The sequence below is a fragment of the Patagioenas fasciata genome, chromosome Z (assembly GCF_037038585.1).
Source record: "Patagioenas fasciata isolate bPatFas1 chromosome Z, bPatFas1.hap1, whole genome shotgun sequence".
NCBI classification, from domain to species: Eukaryota; Metazoa; Chordata; class Aves; order Columbiformes; family Columbidae; genus Patagioenas; species Patagioenas fasciata.
In genome coordinates this window covers 82,599,793-82,619,480 of record NC_092560.1, presented here as the reverse complement: position 1 = coordinate 82,619,480, position 19,688 = coordinate 82,599,793, and the positions used below count along the sequence as shown (strand labels likewise).

Here is a 19,688-nt window from a genome sequence, read left to right as displayed (position 1 = left end):
GTAAGCGGAATATAGACTGGTTATGTCCATAAGTCACAGGGTTTGGAGCTGTTGTTTAGAATAAGACCCTACATCCTTCTCCCAAATTCCCTTACATGATTCCAGCAAATGGCCGTCACAAGTTAACGAGAAAATGTGAGAATGCATGTGCTGAGTTAGTCATTAACATCTTTAAAAATAACTAATTTTTAGTCCCAGGCTCATAGCAGTTTTTTCCAATGTGAGCTCCACACATAAGTTTTTTAGGGCTTTTTTGTTCTATTTGTTTTTTTCCTGGAAATTCCTTGATGGGCAATTATCAGAGCCTGTTTTGAAGACAAGAGCCATCAAGGGTTAGATTCTACTATCTTAAAGACTACTTGGAGTAAGAGAATAGAATAGTTTTGGTTGGAAGAGACTGTTAAGATCATCGAGTCCAACCACAACCTAAATCTAGCACTAAACCACATTGCTGGCTGTACTTGCTTGACTGAAGTATCACCGCTTGAAAAGCTCCAAACGGCACCTAGATGTAATCTAACCTTTGTTAGCTGGTTCCAGGAAAAATAATCATGCTAGTCATGAAACAAAAGCAAAAAAAAAATTAAAAAATTCGAAGTCTGTTGTTCCATTTTTCATCTTATAGGACACGGATTTCAGTGTGTGATCGTGCGGGGAGGCTGTGGTCCCATAAAAGCGGAGCAAAGTCTCTGAGTTTGGACATAATGTAGCGTGAGGTTAAAATGAGGTGGTTTAACAACAGTGAGTTGTGGGATTTTAAGCTTCAGCAGTTCTGGGCCGTCAGGTGATTTGGGAAGAATCCAGACAAAGTTGAACGACAGCTGTGTAAACAGCAGGGAGGGAGGAAGCACAAAAGGCACACGAGCTGTTGTATCTGGAGACTGAGGAAAACAATTTCCTTGCCCATATTCCTCCATCGGATACAGGATGTTAATATTAAGGAACCTGCCTCTAGAAAAATGGTTAGGCATTAGATGAAAAACAACTCTTTGCTTCCCTTAATGCAGAACTAATGAAGAGGGTTTTTCCGTGTCTCAATCAAATCCCACTACCTACTCGTGATTATTTAATGATTTTTTTTATTAGAAATCATTCAATGACTTAGGCTCAATTGCTGCCTTGGTCTGACCATGATCCTGTGTCATTCTGCATGAATCAAGTGTATAACAGTAATTGGACATCACTGAAATATTTGCTTAATTCTGTATTTGCTTTCTGGTGCTTGTAAAGAAGCGCATAGAGAAGACTGGCTTGTTCTTCCAACTCATAATGAGGCCACATATCCCAGAGGCAAGGTATTTAATCTAGGTTATTTGAGAGCCATTTGGCTTTGTCTTCATGTTTGTGCATTTGCCATGACATGTACTTTTCATTAAAAGTATAAGATGAATTAGCTGAGAAATAAACTGGCTCTGGAGTAAGAGCAAGCTGAAGTAAAAGGACAAAGCATTCAGGGAAAGATAGGGACTAATAAATGGATGAATATTTTCCTATTTAAATTTCATGTCAGAGCTGAATGGGTTTTCTCTCATGCCAGGAATCCCACTTTCGAGATTTCAAAAGAGTTCATGTTTACATGGAATACTTGCCATTTTGTCACAACCACAAATAAATTCTTGGCTATTTTTCTTGAGATTTTGGGGTTGTAGCCATGACCGGTCTGCCTGGCACCCATCTGTTGGGACCACATCATCTTTCTGATGCACATGTGCAAAGTCAGAGGCAAAACTAAAGACCTTTAGAAGGTTTTGTTTGGTTAGTTGTGTTTTTTCGTAATCAAACTGTACTGTGCTCCACAATAGTCTGGTAAGTGGGGCAGCATCTTCCACATCCCCAGGTGAATAATTTAACCCCTGCATTTCCTGCCCAGCAATGAGTAAATAATTTACAAAAAGTGGAAGACATCGAAAGCAGAGAGGGACTAATTCAGCAGGTTGGTTTCCCCAGGATATTGGGGGCAGGAGCTCAGCTTTGGGGTCTGGAGCAGGGCAGAATTTGCACAGATATTTCCTGCAGCCTGGAAGACATGGGTACAGGGATCTATGTTATGTTATTTTATTTTATTTTATTTTATTTTATTTTATTTTATTTTATTTTATTTTATTTTATTTTATTTATTTTATTTTATTTTATTTTATTTTCACAGAATCACAGAATGTCAGGGGTTGAAAGGGACCTTGAAAGCTCATCCAGTCCAATCCCCCCGACTGAGCAGGAACACCCAGATGAGGTTATTTTATTTTATTTTATTTTATTTTATTTTATTTTATTTTATTTTATTTTATTTTATTTTATTTTATTTTATTTTATTTTATTTTTTAATTAATTTTATTTATTTATTTAGTTAGTTATAATTTTATTTTATTTTTATTTTATTTTATTTTATTTTATTTTATTTTATTTTATTTTATTGTATTTTCACAGAATCACAGAATGCTAGGGGTTGAAAGGGACCTTGAAAGCTCATCCAGTCCAATCCCCCCGTGGGAGCAGGAACACCCAGATGAGGTTATTTTATTTTATTTTATTTTATTTTTAAATTAATTTTTATTTATTTATTTAGTTAGTTATAATTTTATTTTATTTTATTTTATTTTATTTTATTTTATTTTATTTTATTTTATTTTATTTTATTTTATTTTATTTTATTTTTAAATTAATTTTTTAATTTATTTATTTAGTTATACTTTTATTTTATTTTATTTTATTTTATTTTATTTTATTTTATTTTATTTTTAAATTAATTTTTTAATTTATTTATTTAGTTATACTTCTATTTTATTTTATTTTATTTTATTTTATTTTATTTTATTTTATTTTATTTTATTTTATTTTATTTTATTTTATTTATTTTATTTTATATTTCATTTTTATTTATTTTATTTTTACCATGAGTCTCTCAATCGAGGAAAATGTCACTGAACCTGAAATTTTCTAAAGAAAAATCCAGCAAACCACCATTTTACCCCTCCTAAAGCCAAAAAGTTTCTTCCTGCTGAAAAATGCCTTGTTAGGAGTAATAGTGATTGCAAATCCTAAAACATACTGTCAGCTCCTTGACCTTATTTCTCTCTTTTTCATTTTACAGGTCTACTTTGTCGAGGTGTTGCAATGCCCCTGCCTTTCTCTTCACCACGCAGAAGAACACGCCCTTGGGAACTAAACTGAAGTATGAAGTGGATACTAGCGGAATCTTCCATATCAACCAAGAAATCTTCAAAATGTTTCCAAAGGTGCCTCTGCCCATTTGCAGAATCAACCTCATTCTACTTGCTGCATTAGATACTATTGTACAACCCAGCATTTAGCAGTTGGCTGTTTGACATTTCTACAAACTTAATTGGTTGTACTTTGAAAATGTTGATTTTTTGATAAGATATTTTAGCTGATTATCCTATTTTCTAGTGGCCATCTGCTCTAGTATGCAATATATATATATTTCTTCCTGCAGAATATTACTGACCTAGCAGCCAAGTGGCCAAAGAAATAACTAGAATTTTTAATAAAAGACAACTTATTGATGAGAACTTTTAAAAAGTTGACCACTGACACACAATAAATTCAACTTTTGTGGCAGGTATCCCTTTTTACGGGCATTATAATTTTATAATTCATATTCACAATGGCTAACTATTTTTATACCTGTTTCTGTTTGCAGCTTATCCATGAACAGGCTGCACAATTTTCAAATATATTAATTATAATGATAATTCAAAACCCTTTCAGCAGATAATCCTTGACCTAAGGGTCATTCAAATTTATAACCAGTGGGCGATTCCCTTTGCACATATTGACTAATGTGCAGAAGTGAGTTTATGTGAGTACTGATTTATCATGGGGCACACCCCATGAATTTTAAAGGGCATATTTGGACAGGATGACTAAAATTTATCCTTTTCAGAAAGTCAAAAACTTATTCGAGTGAAGTACTTAGATTTGTGTCATTAATGTAATCCTTCAGGGTCTAACCACTGTTAATCCGTTTGCTTTCAGAACACTGCTAGGAGGTCGGGTGGTGCTGTTATTTAAATGTGCACGGGAGGAACGGGGGCAGAGCAGGGAAAATGCTCAGATGTGGGACATCACTTTGGCATCTGGAGATGTACAAAGAATGAGTACATCTAAATCCAGGAGTATTATCCTGAAAAAGCTTCCAGATTGCAGAGATAAGTGCATGGGATACTAGACACTTATGCTTCTCACAGAATCACAGACTGGTTGGGGTTGGAAGGGACCTCTGGAGGTCATCCAGTCCAACCCACCTGCTCAAGCAGGGTCACCAGAGCAGATCACACAGGATCCTGTCCAGGGGGGTTTGAATGTCTCAGAGAAGGAGACTCCACAACCTCTCTGGGCAGCCTGGGCCAGGCTCTGGCACCTCAAAGGAAAGAAGTTTCTCCTCATATTCAGATGGAACCTCCTGTGTTTCAGTCTGTGCCTGTTGCCCCTCATCTTGTCATTGGGCACCACTGAACAGAGTCTGGTCCATCCTCTTGACACCCACCCTGGAGATATTTATCACATTGATAAGATCCCTCTCAGCTTCTCTTCTCCAACTGAACAGCCCAAGCTCTCTCAGTGTCTCCTCATCAGAAAGCAGCTCCAGACCCCTCAGCATCTTTGTGTCCTTCTGCTGGACTCTCTCCAGTAATTCCTTGTCCTCCTTAAACTGAGGAGCCCAGAACTGGACACAGAACTGCAGATGTGGCCTCACCAGGGCAGAGTAGAGGGGGAGGAACAACCTCCCTCCACCTGCTGGTCACACTTCTCCTAATGCACCCCAGGGACCATTGGCCTTCTTGACCACAAGGGCACATTGGTGGCTCATGGTCACCCTGTTGTCCACTCCCAGGTCCTTCTCTGCAGAGCCGCTTTCCAGCAGGTCAACCCCAACCTGTACTGGCGCCTGGGGTTGTTCCTCCCCAGGTGCAGGACCCTACACTTGCCCTTGTTGAACTTCATCAACGAATTGAATTTTTCTAGCAGTGTCCTATTGGTGTTATTCTGTTTAACCAGGTGTGCTCTGAGGATGTTTTTCAGGCTCTAACGCCCTCCAAAGTGCCTTTGGGATTCACTGGCCAGCCCCTATGTGGCCAATGCCACCGTCTGCCCAGGAGCAGGGCTGCACCATGGCAGATATAGGAGATACTGGGCTCAGAGCATGGGAGCAAGACAGTAAGAGCAAGAGCCTTGTGTTGAGCACAGAGACCTGGCTTCTGATCTCCCTGAAAGAGACTGCCGAGGTGTTTTTTGTTAGAAAATTGCTGGATAAAACACAGGCAACTCTGTATTACTTCTTTCTTAGCTGCTGCTTTTCTCAAACAGATGTAATTGCCTCCTCTTTCGCCTCATGGCTTATGAATGCCATGGAAAGATCCTGGGAATAATCACCTAGAAATGTCAGGCCACTAATCGCATCTCTCTGTAGTTCGCAGTATGAAGTTCTCGATAAAATATGTATGTACCAAAATGAGCACTCTCATGCTTATGTAAGCACATCTCTACATATTCATAAGGTGTAGCGCGGCTCAGTTCTGCGTCACAACCCTCTCACCCTCACAGCCCAGTTCTGTTCTTGAAGATGCGATTTTCGCTCTCTGGCTTTGGCAGCAGCTCCTTGTCTGCATATGAAGGCAGAATTTTGGCCCAAGATCACAAGAAAGATGCGCCCTACACACACCCGGAAAGGTGCCTGACCAAACACTCTAGCAGTACAAGTGCTAATTAATAATCACAAATACTTGAGTACAATTAGCAGTAGCAAGCACCAGCGTTTGGGCTAGGTTCTGATAAACAGGTGTAACGTGCTTTATGATTCAGAGAGAGTTCCTGGGCTTTAGTAGCTGCTCTGGAACTGTGTTCAGAGGTCTCAAAAGCAGGATATCGGAGCCTGAGGAGTGAGCAGCTCTAAAGACAATGCCTGGAATATGCTAGTTTTACGGTTCATGCCCTCATTTGGCAATCAGAAAGGAAAGCAAGTCTCTAAAATGAGTTCTTCCATTATTAAGTCTGGAGAAGAAGAGGGTAATGCTTTTCTCTCTGAGTTAGTTGTCCATAACATCTCCAATTGCATGGAAAACAATCCTATGTGTTTATATATGCCATGGGAATACTGAGGGCCAGCACGTGTGTCAGGTTCTTGTGATTAGTGCATCTGCAGCAAGATGAAGCTGTACAAAGGAAAAAAAAAGGGAAAAAGTGAAAAAGAGACTTGTTGCCTCCATGTTTCAGGATAATTAACTGTTTTCTTGCTGTGGTATTGCAGGATATGCCATACCACCGCTCCCAGTTTAAGAAATGTGCGGTGGTTGGGAACGGAGGAATTCTGAAGAACAGCAGATGTGGTCGGGAGATTGACAGCGCAGACTTCGTGTTTCGGTAATCACCGCAGTGCCGTTTCTACTTTTCCCTGTTTTAATGACAACTGAAGGATTGTAGAACTGTTTCCTCTCACATGGAAACGTGGAACTTGCCGCACTGGTCATATCAAGCCTGTTTCTTGCACAAAAATCAATATTTCAAAAAACGTGAATGTGGCAGTGATTTTCTGGGGCAGTTCTGAACCAGATGTTGAACCTTTATTACGTGACAATCAGCTTGACCAAATATTAATGTTAATAGTTCCCCATTGTGCAGCTCACGTGCCTTGGAAGGGTGTTTCTGAAGTGGTGCAAAGCTCAGTTTATGGATAATGTGAGTTACAGTCATCAGCACTGTAGACTCCAGGGTGTGCAGAGACACCCAAATGACTTTGAAGCTTGAGTGTTGCTCCCCATCATGTATGGAGTTAGCCAGGTTTTGCATAGACTGGGACTTTCCACAACTCACATCCCTGAATAACAGAATTTAGCAGCACTTTTACCATTCTTAATATATACAGGAAAGATTTTTTTATTATTCATATGCATGACTAATCCTCTTCTAAATCCCGTTAAGCTCTTTTCCTGGGTCATGGTGTAGGACAGCTAGCTCAGAGGTTCATGACCTGTTCTGTAGAAAAGAAAAGCCTTTTTACTTCAGTTGGCCTATTTTCTGATCTTGGTTATGTTACTGTCAATTTACAAGTCTTTTTATATCAATGAATTTCTCTGATTTCATAACAGCAAAAATTAGATCAGATTTTGGCTCATTGAATTCTTAATTTAATTTGACATCAAATGATAAATAACATTTTATTGGCCCTACCTTTACTATCCATTATTTTCAGACCCCTTGTGCCCACTTTATTGAAAAATATTACCTCGTTTTAACCTGTGAAACAGTCCAGGCTTCACATAATTTGCTTCTTAAAAGCCAAGTGTAACCTATATAGATTAAATAGTTATTGTAGATGCCCTTCTATTGTGCTGGACCACAGCTATGAGTGTGGTTGAAATAAAAGGTGCATTTTATACATGGAGCTGACAAACTGGTCAGTGGAAGTGGAAATATGGGCAGCAAATGTCACCATTTATGTTTGAGAATTTTAAGTGGATGTCCCTTTTTAACAATTGCCCTTATTTGAATGGTGCCACAACCCATTCAAAAGGGTGGATCAGATCAATACAGGACTTAGAAACTGAGTTGCTTTTGATACCAGTAATTCATTAAAAAGTCTTAAATATAACTGAAACATAAATAAGTACATCAATATTTGTGCAAAAAAACGCCCTATCCTGGTTCACCATCTCCGAAATTCATGGGACCAGTATTATGTACAAAGACCTGCTGGTTTTGAAGAGCTGACATCAAGTTTAAAACAAATCTTGCGTTTAAGGTCATACGTGAACACACGCACTTTGCAGTCTGACACCACTTCACCAAAATGTCAAACATCACCCTCTCAGTCCTGAACAAAAAAATTATTCAAAATACTTCAAAAACTGCCTATGGAGCACTGGTAATGTTCAGTGATACCTTCACCTGGGAGAATCTTATATCGTCAGGAAGCTTGTGGCCAGCTGCATGAAACCAAGTGTTTTCTAATGAAATAAATTCTGCTAACAATTAATTACAATACAACAGGTCATAGAAAATACCCACACATAAATTGCATTTACTAGTTGTTATTGTCTATCCCCACCTACTGGCCAGAGTGCAAATCTGCGATGAAATATGGGGTGCATTTAGAAATGGGACTACTCTCTTTGCAGGGCATGAAATTGTAGAGTCCCGTGACAAAGCACAATTTATGCAAATTGTGTCTCTTTATAAGGAATGATCACTTCCAATGAATTCAGCCTTTCGTAATCTTGGTGGGAGTTTATTCTTTAAAAAAAAAAAAATTGAAGCTGGATATTTGAAAACCTTTTTCAAATATAATCCAATGCTCAGTGCTACGGGGAACCAAGGATTCTATAGGACTTCAGAAGGACATTGCATGACCTAGGAGACAAAAGTACTGGAAATAACGCTGCCTATGAGAAGGATAAGGTGGTTAAAAAAAGCTCTCTGACCTGATAAAGTGGGACTCTCAGGGAGGTTGATACGAACCTCCTGAGTCTGAGAAAGGACTTTGAAGGATTTTCGTGTGTTCCCCTGCTTCCCTCTCGCCCTCTCCCTGTCGCTGAGAAATTGTGATGGCAGCGGAACTGTATGTGGTATTGTGAAAACACTGAACATCTCTTACCCTAGATAAATTTATCATTTTCTCCTGTTTAGCCCTGATCTTCAAATGTTTGGGAATTAGGCACAGCAGTATTTTTTGAGATGTGGGGATCTCAACAGCGATGGCTTTTATTGTGGCTTGTAGGTCACTTCAAAAAGTGTTTTGAATGCCAGCAGATACCTAACGCTAGTTTAAACTGAGTGTAAGACTAATTGCAAGGCCACTTATCTTGCCTCTAATAACACATGCTGGAGCTTTCTTTAAGCTGCATTTTCTATTGGAATCAAAGCTTGTGTGATCGCTTGTGTGCCTGTGTGTGTTTTTCAGTAACTTCAGCATCTCTTGAGGGATGCTCCAAATATTTTGAGATGGTGAATCTAGGTCAAGGCCAAGGTGAATGGAGACTTGGCAAAGTCAGGGTTTGCAAATCTTCACAGGTTTGCTTCTAATAGCTTTGATATCCTCTGGTGCAGCTGTAGAGTCAGAATCACTGCTTACACTGCACTGGGAGATACTTATAAAGGGAAGCAGATAGTTCTGGATTAATTAGGACTGTACTGATTTCTCTCTTGTGGAGCACTTGCCCTGAATTCTCTTGGGCATAAAATGAAGTACGTTAAAAGTGATGTTATAGCTTATCTATTAATTATTTAATCCAGTTCAGCTGTTGCTGAGGAAGTAATTGATTTTATATGTTGAGTGTCCTTGGGGCTTCATCCCATTCCTCATCCTAAACTGCCAAAGTAAATATCTGAACTGCTATTAAGGAAGCAAAAGGAGTGAACATTGGCTACACCTGCAAAAAAGTTGCCAACCCTGACAAACTAAAGGCAGAAGAGTGGTCTTCATACAGCCCCTAAGAACTGCTTATTTTAGTGCATAGTTTGGGCACCAGCATGTTTCATACAACTTGAAATTCTCAGTCTGTTTCTAGATTTGCTGCTTGGAAGAAAGCTTAAATCAATTCTGCTTTTTAGTCTCGAAAAGGTACAAGGAATTGTTTAACTTTCTTACTAATTTCTTTCCTTTATAGATGCAATTTGCCTCCTATATCTGAGAAATACTTCACAGACGTTGGGGTAAAGACGGACGTCGTGACTGTCAATCCCAGTATAATTACTGAGAGGTCATTTTTATTTTTATTTTGTATTTTCATCTCCTATTGCTTTTCCAAATCTACTTTTCACTAAATTCTGTTACAGAGATTTCCTCCCCCCCCATATTACTTTACACTGACACTATGAATCATACATTTCATTGGAACCATGGGGCTAATCACTGCTTTCTGGGAGGGGCAATGTGTTTATTTTATCAAGCAACATAAAATCATTTGCTTACATCATGCATTTCTTTTAAATGTTACAGTCAGACATTTTTTAAATGCTTGTGCTCTGCTTTTTGCTACTTTTTTATACAATTCTGCACTGCACAGTGCACTATACAGCTCACTAAACCTTGGAAAAATTACATACTTCTCATAATAAAATGTGAAGTGAGACATGCTCAGAAAGTTTGGGTTTGGGTATAAAACAAAGTCCGTTAAAAGCAATGTTATAGATTATCTACTAATTATTTAATCCAGCTCAGCTGTTGCTGAGGAAGTAATTGGTTTTATATGTTGAATGTCCTTGGGGCTTCATCTCATTCCTCATCCTAAACTGCCAAAGTAAATATCTGAACTACTATTAAGGAAGCAAAAGGTGTGAACATTGGCTACACCTGCAAAAAAAGCGCTGTGAAGTTTGTCTGCTGTTAAATGAATGTATTTCCAAAAGAGGGGAGAATATGCATTTTTTTATCCCCATGCTTTTGCCCTACATTTTATACTGATGCTTTAGCTACAAATCCAGATATAACCCCCTTGTTAGATGAAACGCCATTTCAATTATCTGTGTATCAGCAATGATTTAGTAAAAGCTCATGGGAGGTTTCTTGTCTGCTGAGCTGACATCACCCTCATCCCTTTCCCTTTAGATTCCACAAGCTGGAAAAATGGAGAAAACCTTTTTACGACGTGCTCCAGGTCTACGAGAACGCTTCCGTGCTGCTGCCAGCTTTCTACAACACTCGCAACACGGACGTCTCGATTCGGGTCAAATACGTCCTGGACGATTTTGAGTCCCAGCAAGCTGTTTATTACTTTCACCCCCAGTATCTCATCAACGTCTCGCGATACTGGCTCGGCCAAGGGGTGCGGGCCAAGCGGGTCAGCACCGGGCTGATCCTGGTGACTGCTGCCCTGGAGCTCTGCGAAGAGGTCCATCTTTTTGGCTTCTGGGCCTTCCCCATGAACCCCTCAGGGATTTTTATAACTCACCACTACTACGACAACGTGAAACCTCGCCCCGGTTTCCATGCCATGCCATCAGAGATCTTCAACTTCCTCCACATGCACAGCAAGGGGATCCTGCGGGTCCACACGGGGACCTGCAGCTGCTGTTGATGGGGGCAGTTCTTCCTCTGATGCAAAAGTGTAACAGGAACTCGATGCCTGTGTGTGACGTAGAAGGTTTTATTACACCCTGAGATTATGCAATAATTGTTCAATATAAATTTCCTCAAGGCATTGCATCCCATAGGATCCAGGACACCAGCATCTTTCCTGCTATCAGAGTTGGGTCCGTAACAGTGTAGGAGAAGCAAAGCTCCTCCGTTCCAGGGTATACTCTACCCTGGAAAGCAAGTCAGATAAGAAGCACATTTCTGATAGGTTTGGGGATAAACAGAGCACATTAATATAGTTATCGTTTCACTATGAAGAAAAGCACCAAACTTTTGAGGAGAATCAGTGACGGAGAGTTTTAGCATAGAATGACTTTGTGTAGGTTTCTGAATCGAGTACCTTGGGGCATTGTCAGATTTTACTAAAAGCACTGTTCTCTGACATTGGGGTTTTTGAAAACACTCTTTAGCATTGTAGTTTTAAGAGGAAGTGTATAACTTGAGGTCTTTGTTCTGTAATGTCACAAAGTATTGGTGAAAAATAGCAAATAGATGTGATAGGAATAAACAAGATCACTTTATTAAATTTTTCAGCCGGGATAGAAGATAATGTTAAACTCCCATTCACAGCAACAGGTAACTGTGTTGGTCATGGTATGAAATTGTTTTAGAGCTTCTTTCTTCTTCCTTCCTGTGTCTTATATTTCTAGTCTCATTTGCTGGACATATTTTGGGGAGTTTTTACTTGTTTTTGATTTTGTTTTCTTATTGTCTGTAAAACTTTCCTCCTAGCTAACACATGAGCAACTGGTGTAGTTCCTCTTACAGTGACCATCTCAGCTTCAGATTGAAGTCCTTATTGAAGAAACATACTGCTTTACACTTCTTCAAGCTTTTCTTGGGCTGGATAGCAAGGAGATGACGTAGTTCTATTTTCTGAGTTGATTTTTTTCGTTCAGGTATCGCAGCACTAAGGCAGAAAAAAGCATTTCCTCGTTTATTTTTATGAAAGACTTCGTAAGAGTGTCTGAATGTTGATTCACTGTTGTGCAGGTCGAGGTAAATACTTTCAGGCATCTGTGGATAGTACTGGCAGGAAATTAAGTTAAATACAGTGAAGACACTCGTGGCTTGGATTATGATGTTTATTTCAAAATTAAGCATCTCAAGATGTCACATGTCTTAATGCGGCTTTTTTGTATGTTGAGAATGCTGCTGGGACAACAGAAGGGCTGGTGTGTTCTTTAAAAAGTTACCAATGCAACTATGTCAGTTACACCAAGCTCAATTTTTCACCTGCTACAGTGAAAATGGCAAAACCCCGATGCAGGAAAGATGCCACGTCTTGCTGGAGCTTATTTTGGCTGCTGAACTGTGGCTGCTGGTATATGAACTTTCACACTGGTGTCGCTGCACACACAGGAGGGTGAAGTTTGCTGTTTCGGCTGGGCTGGCGTAGTCAAACAAACAGAGTGTCCTGGTGTAAGTTCTTAGTCTGAAGCGCTTGGACTGTTGTCCAGCACCTTGTCTTGTCTTGCTTAGATTACAAGATGTTTGCTCAATGATTTGGAGTTTAAAGTGCTAGTTCTACATGAAAGATACTTCTTTTTATTTTATTTTATTTTTTTTTAGGTGGGAAGAGGGTTTATCCAAATCTAGACTTGGATTTTCATTTTGTGATGCATGAATGCACAAAGCTTCTTTTAAAAGCCTCTGTGCTATGCTGAGAGCTGTGAAAGCTGCTCACGCTACAGGTAAAATGCTCCAAAAATCAGTGAAGCACGATGGTCTCCATTTCCAAATTTCCCCTGACCAGCAGCGACCTGTGTGGTACGTGATAATGTATTTCCTTAACGTTACACAAGACTCCAGAGGTTGGATCACTTTAAAAACAACCCATATCTTTCATAGAAGAGTCAGAATTTGGGAAATACCAGCCAGGGGTAGGCAGGACCTGTGCTTAAGCTTTATGTATTTGCATTGTGTGTTTTTGGTCTTAAATGGTGCCTTGGTGAGCACCACCTCGCATCGGCCAGCTGCGAAACACGCAGCGCGCTGAGAATGGACTTGTAGATGAAATGGCTTCCTTGATTTAATATGCAAAAGAGATCTTTGTCTTCGCTGTGTTTTGTAAATTTGTGTGCAAAGGGCTTTGATAATGAAGTGCTGTCATGAAAGTGCTACTTAGAGAGCGATGTGACCCCCCTGGGTTGCCGTCTTGCTGTGCATTAAGCTTTATGATAACAGGAATGACACTGGAGCCGGTACCTAGAGTCCTTACTCCTTATTCTGCCTGAGTACAGGACGAGTAGTGACTTCAGTATTGCTTTGCTGCTGCTGCTTTGCTAAAGTTACCGCCTTTAGTAAGGGGTTTTTCTTTACTATGGTGATTGAAGTGAACAAAAGCAACCGAAAGGAGTCCGATATGTTGCGAAAGATACTTCAGAAAAAGACGGGAAAGCACGTGAGAAGCATCCATATGTTGGAAAGAAATGGTGCAAATCCCTCTTTTTAGTCGCGAAAATCCTTTTGGACTTTTTCGACAGACAAAAAGTATAAGCATAACCGTAATCACAATTAAACTGTAATTACAGGGTCATAGACCTTTCCTTTGTTTGCTTCATATAAATGAGCAATGTAAATTCACCTAGGCTATACTGTAATAAGTGCAGTTTTACTGTGTTTAGATTTTGATCAGTTGTATATCTATAGCTACTATATTTTTTTAATGATTTTAAAGTGTGTGTGCAGAATACTTGCACGTATGCACCAAAGCCCGAGTCTTGCCATATTTATCTGAAAAGAGCTCCCATTCAAGTGGATGGGTATTTTATTTGCATAGGGTCTGTGGAAACAGGCCCCGACATGTCTGTGAAGGTGTACATAGGTGTATAGTTAGATATAAGGAGTGATCTGCAGACCAGAAAGATACTTAAATATATATATATAAAACACAGTCCTTGAGATGAAATGCATGTTGCAGCGTGTTTACTTTGTGACTCATTTTTCGGGTGTTGCTCAAAAAATGATTGAAAAACTATGGCATTTGTCAGAAATACCATATGCAGAGGCTTTTAAGATTGTATTTTTGGACTCATCTTGCACTGGGTGCTGGAAAATCAGATTTCTGCTGCTGCACCGCAGTGTCCGTGGTGCCGAGTGGAAATGGCTGAGGATGGATCCAACCTGCTGCTCTGTTCTCCATTGGTAGCAAATAAATCTCCTGCCCAGGAGATTTTAGCTACGCGGAGATCACTACCCATGCAAAGTCACTGTGGGGTGGGTGAGCCAGCATTGACCAGCCTGAGCTTCTGCCAATCCTGCTTTAATGGACAAAAAGAAGGGCTGTCGCAGAAAGAAGGACCCTCCTTGTTTTCTGCCATCATTCTATTGTCTACTGAGCATAAGAAAAAACTCTTTTGACATAAATTTTCCTGAGTTTGGAACTGGGTTGTTTTCCCTTCTCCCACATGGCCCAGTCTCCAAATGTCCAACTTTAACCTTCTTTGAACAATGGGATACCTGAGTGTTAAGAAGTGATGGTCAGGAAGACGGGTGTGTTTGCTGCACACTGTTATGGTGAATAAAAGGTGTGCAGAGCGCGTCGTGTTTTCCCACAGCAAAGCCTGCAGGTTTAATCACCAACACCCCGTATTATTCAGGAGAATCTCTTAAGAAGCTCCTGATGTCTGCGTACACTGGCGATGCAAATTCAGTTGAGGAAACGCAACTAGAACTGCTTCTACTTTATTGTCAGGTCATCAGAGGAGGCTTATGAATCTTCCAGAGCTTTCATCAAATGGAGAGCAGTATTTAGTTGAAGTAGTTTAGCTGCTTGCTTTTGATTTATGAAATCCAACTTTGCTGTTGGACAGGAGGGATTAAAGGGTGTTAGGGTCATTATAATATTTTAGCATATTTTCTGTGTTGTCAAAGACAGCTCATGAATTCTAAAGGGAGACCCATGCCGTGGCAGTTTCTCAGGGAGGAAACACCACAGTGAGTAGGTCCGTGACCACCTGGAAAAGTGATGTAAAGGAAATGTAGGAAATTGCAGCCACATCTCTGGTCAAGAGCCCTTATTGCTGTGGAGTAACGTGATGATGATGATGATGATAGGTGTTTGAGTTGAGAGAAAGGAACGGAGCTGGGGAAGGGGCTGGAGCACAAGTGTGATGGGAGCGGCTGAGGGACCTGGGGGGTTCAGCTGGAGAACAGGAGCTGAGGGGAGACAGGGACACAAAGAAACGGCCTCAAGTTGCGCCAGGGGAGGTTGAGGTTGGATGCGGGGAACAATTTCTTCCCCAAAGGGCTGTGGGGCATTGGAACAGGCTGCCCAGGGCAGTGCTGGAGTCACCATCCCTGGAGGGGTTGAAAACACACATAGATGAGGTTCTCAGGGACATGGGGTAGTGCCAGGGGTGGAGTAATGGTTGGACTCAATGATCTTGAGGGCCTCTTCCAACCAAAATGATTCTATGAAGCTTCACAGCTCACGATAGCCAGGAGCAGCTCCCCTAGTCCCTGACAAAAGCTGTCCCCATGCAGACCTGACTGATGACACATGTGGTGTTCCCTTGGGGTGGTCAGATGCAGTAGACGGAAAGAAATCAGCCCTAAGAACAGTCCAGTTCGTGGAGATTCGGTGAATCAGGAGAAATGTTGCTCTGCCTTGGAAGGCAAAACCACTGGTGGTGTCCGTGGGCAGACTGCCCATGCTTGGCTTTACATGGCGGTAAGGAGCAATCTCTGGTTTGCACGTCAGGGAAATCATGGTGGATAAAACACTGAGATGTGGAGTGAGAGGGAATCTGTCCTTTTTAATCTTCTGAGGCCTGGTGGCTCGTCAGCAAAGCTCTGATTGTAGGGAGCACAAGCTTGGGTGGTGAAAATTGCGCTTTCCCCCGTCTTGCTCGTGTCTGAGCAAACTTTGGAGCTTTTACGTGTAAATGAAGAAGGAAACATAGAAAAATTCAGCAATCCCTAAGGACCAAATTCCCTGGTAAGCTCGAGAGTGAGCTGAGGTTTTAGGTACAAAAGAGCCAGTATTTATGCTTAGGGCCTTTTCCAAAACCCAGTGAAGTCTGTGGAAATTTGTGTGTGCAGCCACTTGATTTCAGATACATTTTTTAATATATTGTAGGTATGGTGCAGTAGCAATACTGTGCTTTTGTGGTGTGCGTAAAGAACAAACTTATCTGGAAGCAGAAGTACTGTGACTGTCACTCCCCCTTCCAGATTTCGGCACTTTTCATCCCTTCAAACTCATCTATGCAAAACATTTCATCGCAGTAGTGTAAATCGCCATATCAAGTGACAAAGAAACCCTTTTGTGCAGAGCTGTGTGTACTCGAATCACATGCCTTGAGAAAATAGGTGTTTTTCTGCTCGCTTTAAAATACCAGCGTGGAGTTAATTGTTGATATGAATATGATTGAGGCAGGATTCAGCCCGTTCCCTTTGAAGCCAGCACAACATTTGCATCTGGCTTCAATAGGAAAAAAACCCATCATATCCAATGCTTGTAATCAAGCCACCAACCTGCATCTCCCAAAAAACCCTCCCAGACTATTATCTTTTTATGTCTTATTACCACTTTATGTCTTATTACCATCATCCTGTCTAATGTGAGTGAGGCTGCTGGGCATCCCTGTGTTGTCTGTATAGTATTCAAAATCAACAAGCATTTGTACTTAAGTGCTTTTAAATATAAACTTAAGGGAAATACAAAAGTGTGCTAGGCATTAAAGAGTTTAAGTCCCAGGCTGTCAGCACCTCCAACGCTCCCCAAATCCCTGAGCATCTAAGAAACATCAGAAATGTGAGACTGAGCCATACTGGGAAAATATAGACAGATCTGCTCGGTGCTTCAAGGGTTGAAAGCTGTAAATATATTACTGACATGTCTTACTTTCCCATAAGTGTTCTTGGTGTTTGGGTAAGTTGATGTGCATTTTTAACCGTATTAATCACTATAAAATGTGTTAGCGTGTAAAATGGTGACAAATTAAGCCAGCAAAATCAGATGTTGTGTTGGCTAGTTCTGGAAATGTCTGTTCTACCAGAAACTAACTGGTGGACCAAGACACTGAAGTATCGCCAGTGCTCTGTATGGCTTGTGAAGACTCTGGTTACTACTTGTTTTAGCAGAATTTAATGAATCCCTATTTGTTAACCTTGTGTTGGCCAAGTGTTACCCACTTACGTGTGACACTAGAGCCTGTCCCCTTAAAGACGAAGAAAACTGTTTGTACCCATGCTATCTGGGACAGGACATGGTGATTTTTGCTTCATTTCTGGGTCCTCCTAGTTCTCAAACCTCTGTGTTCATCCCATGTAAATTGTATTGAACAGCTGCTGCCTCATTGACTGTGTTCCCTGTTTTCACTTGGAAAACAAATGCTTAATTTGGAAATACCGGAGGAAAACTGTGTGTCTTCATGCTAGGGGAGCTAGGGCTATTATAAAGATAAAATTAGCATCATGTTTGTTAATTCTGTCGGGCGGTGATGGTGGGGTGGAGAAGTCCAAGCGGAGTCATGGTAGTTTCATGCTGATGTTAATCCCTCGTGTCCATTGACTCACTTTTCTTTTTCGCAACCTTCCACCCTGTAATTTTTGCTTATTGTTTCTGTAGCTGTATTATGGTTGTAATAGAAAGCCTATTAATTGATGTAAGCCATAACTAAACCAGTAATCAGGGTATATCAATTTTTTTTTGTCTGTGTCACTGTGTTCGAAAGATGATTTAATTCTATTGAATAAACCACTTTAACAGTTTTATGGGAAAGACCATCTTTGGGACACTTTTTGTGCCTTCAAACTAATTTTGTGTCTCTGAACAGAGAGAGTTGGAAACTTGGCTGATAGAAATTAGTTTGCATAACTAGAGAATACCACTCTAGAATTATATTATGATATAATATCATGTATCATATATGTATACAGGTACATACAAGTATAGTTAGGGCTATATGATGATATAAATGAGAATTTGGTATTTTGATCACTGGATGTTCAATGTTACATTCTGGTTCATAGCCTATAATATATATGGACACAGTAAGGTGATTTTTTACTAGAAGTAGCAATCTGCACACAGACAAGTTTGAAAAGCCTCTGCAGTCCCTGGGTTTTGCCTGCTTAGGCCTTCCTAACAGCTCTGTCCTTTACTGTCCTCACCCTTTACATAAACTCCTCTTCCCTGGGTCTGGTCTATCTTACATAGTGGCAGACTTAAAGCTTAACACTTACATCAATATTCTCAGTATAAGGAGAATTAAAACATAAATGTCAAAATATTTGTGGGAATACAGAATAGCAGATGAAGCAATCGTATTTTTTTTTTCTTTTGAAACTGGGTATTTCCTGTGGCATTCTGTTGTTCTGAGATTATAAACTGAAACAGGAGTAGGCAATGGAAATAATATGATCTTGATATTTGCACTGGTATAAGGAAAATGTAAATGAATTGAAGATGCAGGGCTGTGGCAAGTGATGGAGGAATCAGTTCTCATTCTTGCTGGCATTAAAACTGATGGATGCGCTTCCTTCCCCCAGCTGCCTGCGATTATTGTTAGTGATTATTCAATCAGGAAGAGGAAACATGTGGAGAGGGCAAAATGAATAGCCAAATTGACACGGGATGATATAATTGCTGTCTATCACCCTGCAAATTGCTCGGCTAAGTAAGCAATCTGAGAAGCGTTCATTTCCTAAAGACTGCAGCATTCACCATTTTCCGTAGTGGAGTTTGCAGCCTTTCCTCTCTGAAAGTCTCGACAAAAAGCCACAGTGAGTTACAGAGATGTTTCGCCATGGTGCCCAGGAGCGGCTACATAGGCAAAGAGCAGAAGAAATTGAATCATAGAATGTCCTGGGTTGGAAAGGACCCACAAGAATCACTGAGTCCAACTCCTGTCCCTGCACAGGACACCCCCACAGGTCACACCGTGTGTCTGAGGACATTGTCCAGTCTCTTCTTGAACGCTGTCAGGCTTGGGGCTGTGACACCTCCCTGGAAGGAAAGTAATAAATGGCCCTTGTGCTGGTATTCCCTCAAAATGCTATCGACAGTTTATATTTTTGGCCTCAGAAATGCTATGTGGCACTGAGTGCCAGATTTTAGCTCTGTGCTTGTGGGACTAACATTTTGCTGTTTTATCCCAAGGGTGGACAGCAGGATGTCTTGGGGTTGCAGGACCTGCCAGGTGGGGCCAGGGCAGATGCTGACCTCCCTTCTTCCACCACAGGCATCACCTCTTGGAATAAAAGCTTTATGAATCCTTGTTTATTTTTTTCTTTTCTTTTTTCTTTTATTCTTTCTTTTCCCCTCTTTGTGTTTTTCCGATCAGCTCTAGAGCTGTGATAAGCACCAGTAAATGGGATAACTCCTGGGTGGTGAAGTACCAGCAGACAGGTAATTTTTATCACTTAGTTCTTTTCTTGTTCTAAAGCTTCAATCATCTCAGCCCTCCCAGTGGGTCTGAATAGAGGAACAGGACCATGGAACAGAAGTACAGGATAGTTTGGGTTGAAGGGACCTTCCCAGCTCCCCCAGTGCCACCCCTGCCATGACAGGGACATCTTCACCAGCTCAGGTTGCTCAGAACCCCATCCAGCCTGGCCTGGGATGTCTCCGGGCATGGTTCATCCACCA

General features: G+C 40.6%; 1 protein-coding gene across 3 annotated transcripts in view; it reads left to right on the top strand.

Moving 5' to 3' along the window:
- Window positions 1-17,810, top strand: part of ST8SIA5 (ST8 alpha-N-acetyl-neuraminide alpha-2,8-sialyltransferase 5) — a 79,983-nt gene extending 62,173 nt beyond the window's left edge. For all 3 annotated transcript variants that reach the window (XM_071802197.1, XM_065860231.2, XM_071802196.1), the window contains 4 exons: window positions 3,089-3,233; window positions 6,266-6,378; window positions 9,621-9,713; window positions 10,562-17,810. In XM_071802197.1, coding sequence (XP_071658298.1) covers window positions 3,089-3,233; window positions 6,266-6,378; window positions 9,621-9,713; window positions 10,562-11,030 — 820 coding nt within the window. In that variant the 3' untranslated portion in view covers window positions 11,031-17,810. The remainder of the gene's footprint in view (window positions 1-3,088; window positions 3,234-6,265; window positions 6,379-9,620; window positions 9,714-10,561) is intronic.
- Window positions 17,811-19,688: the final 1,878 nt, after the last annotated feature.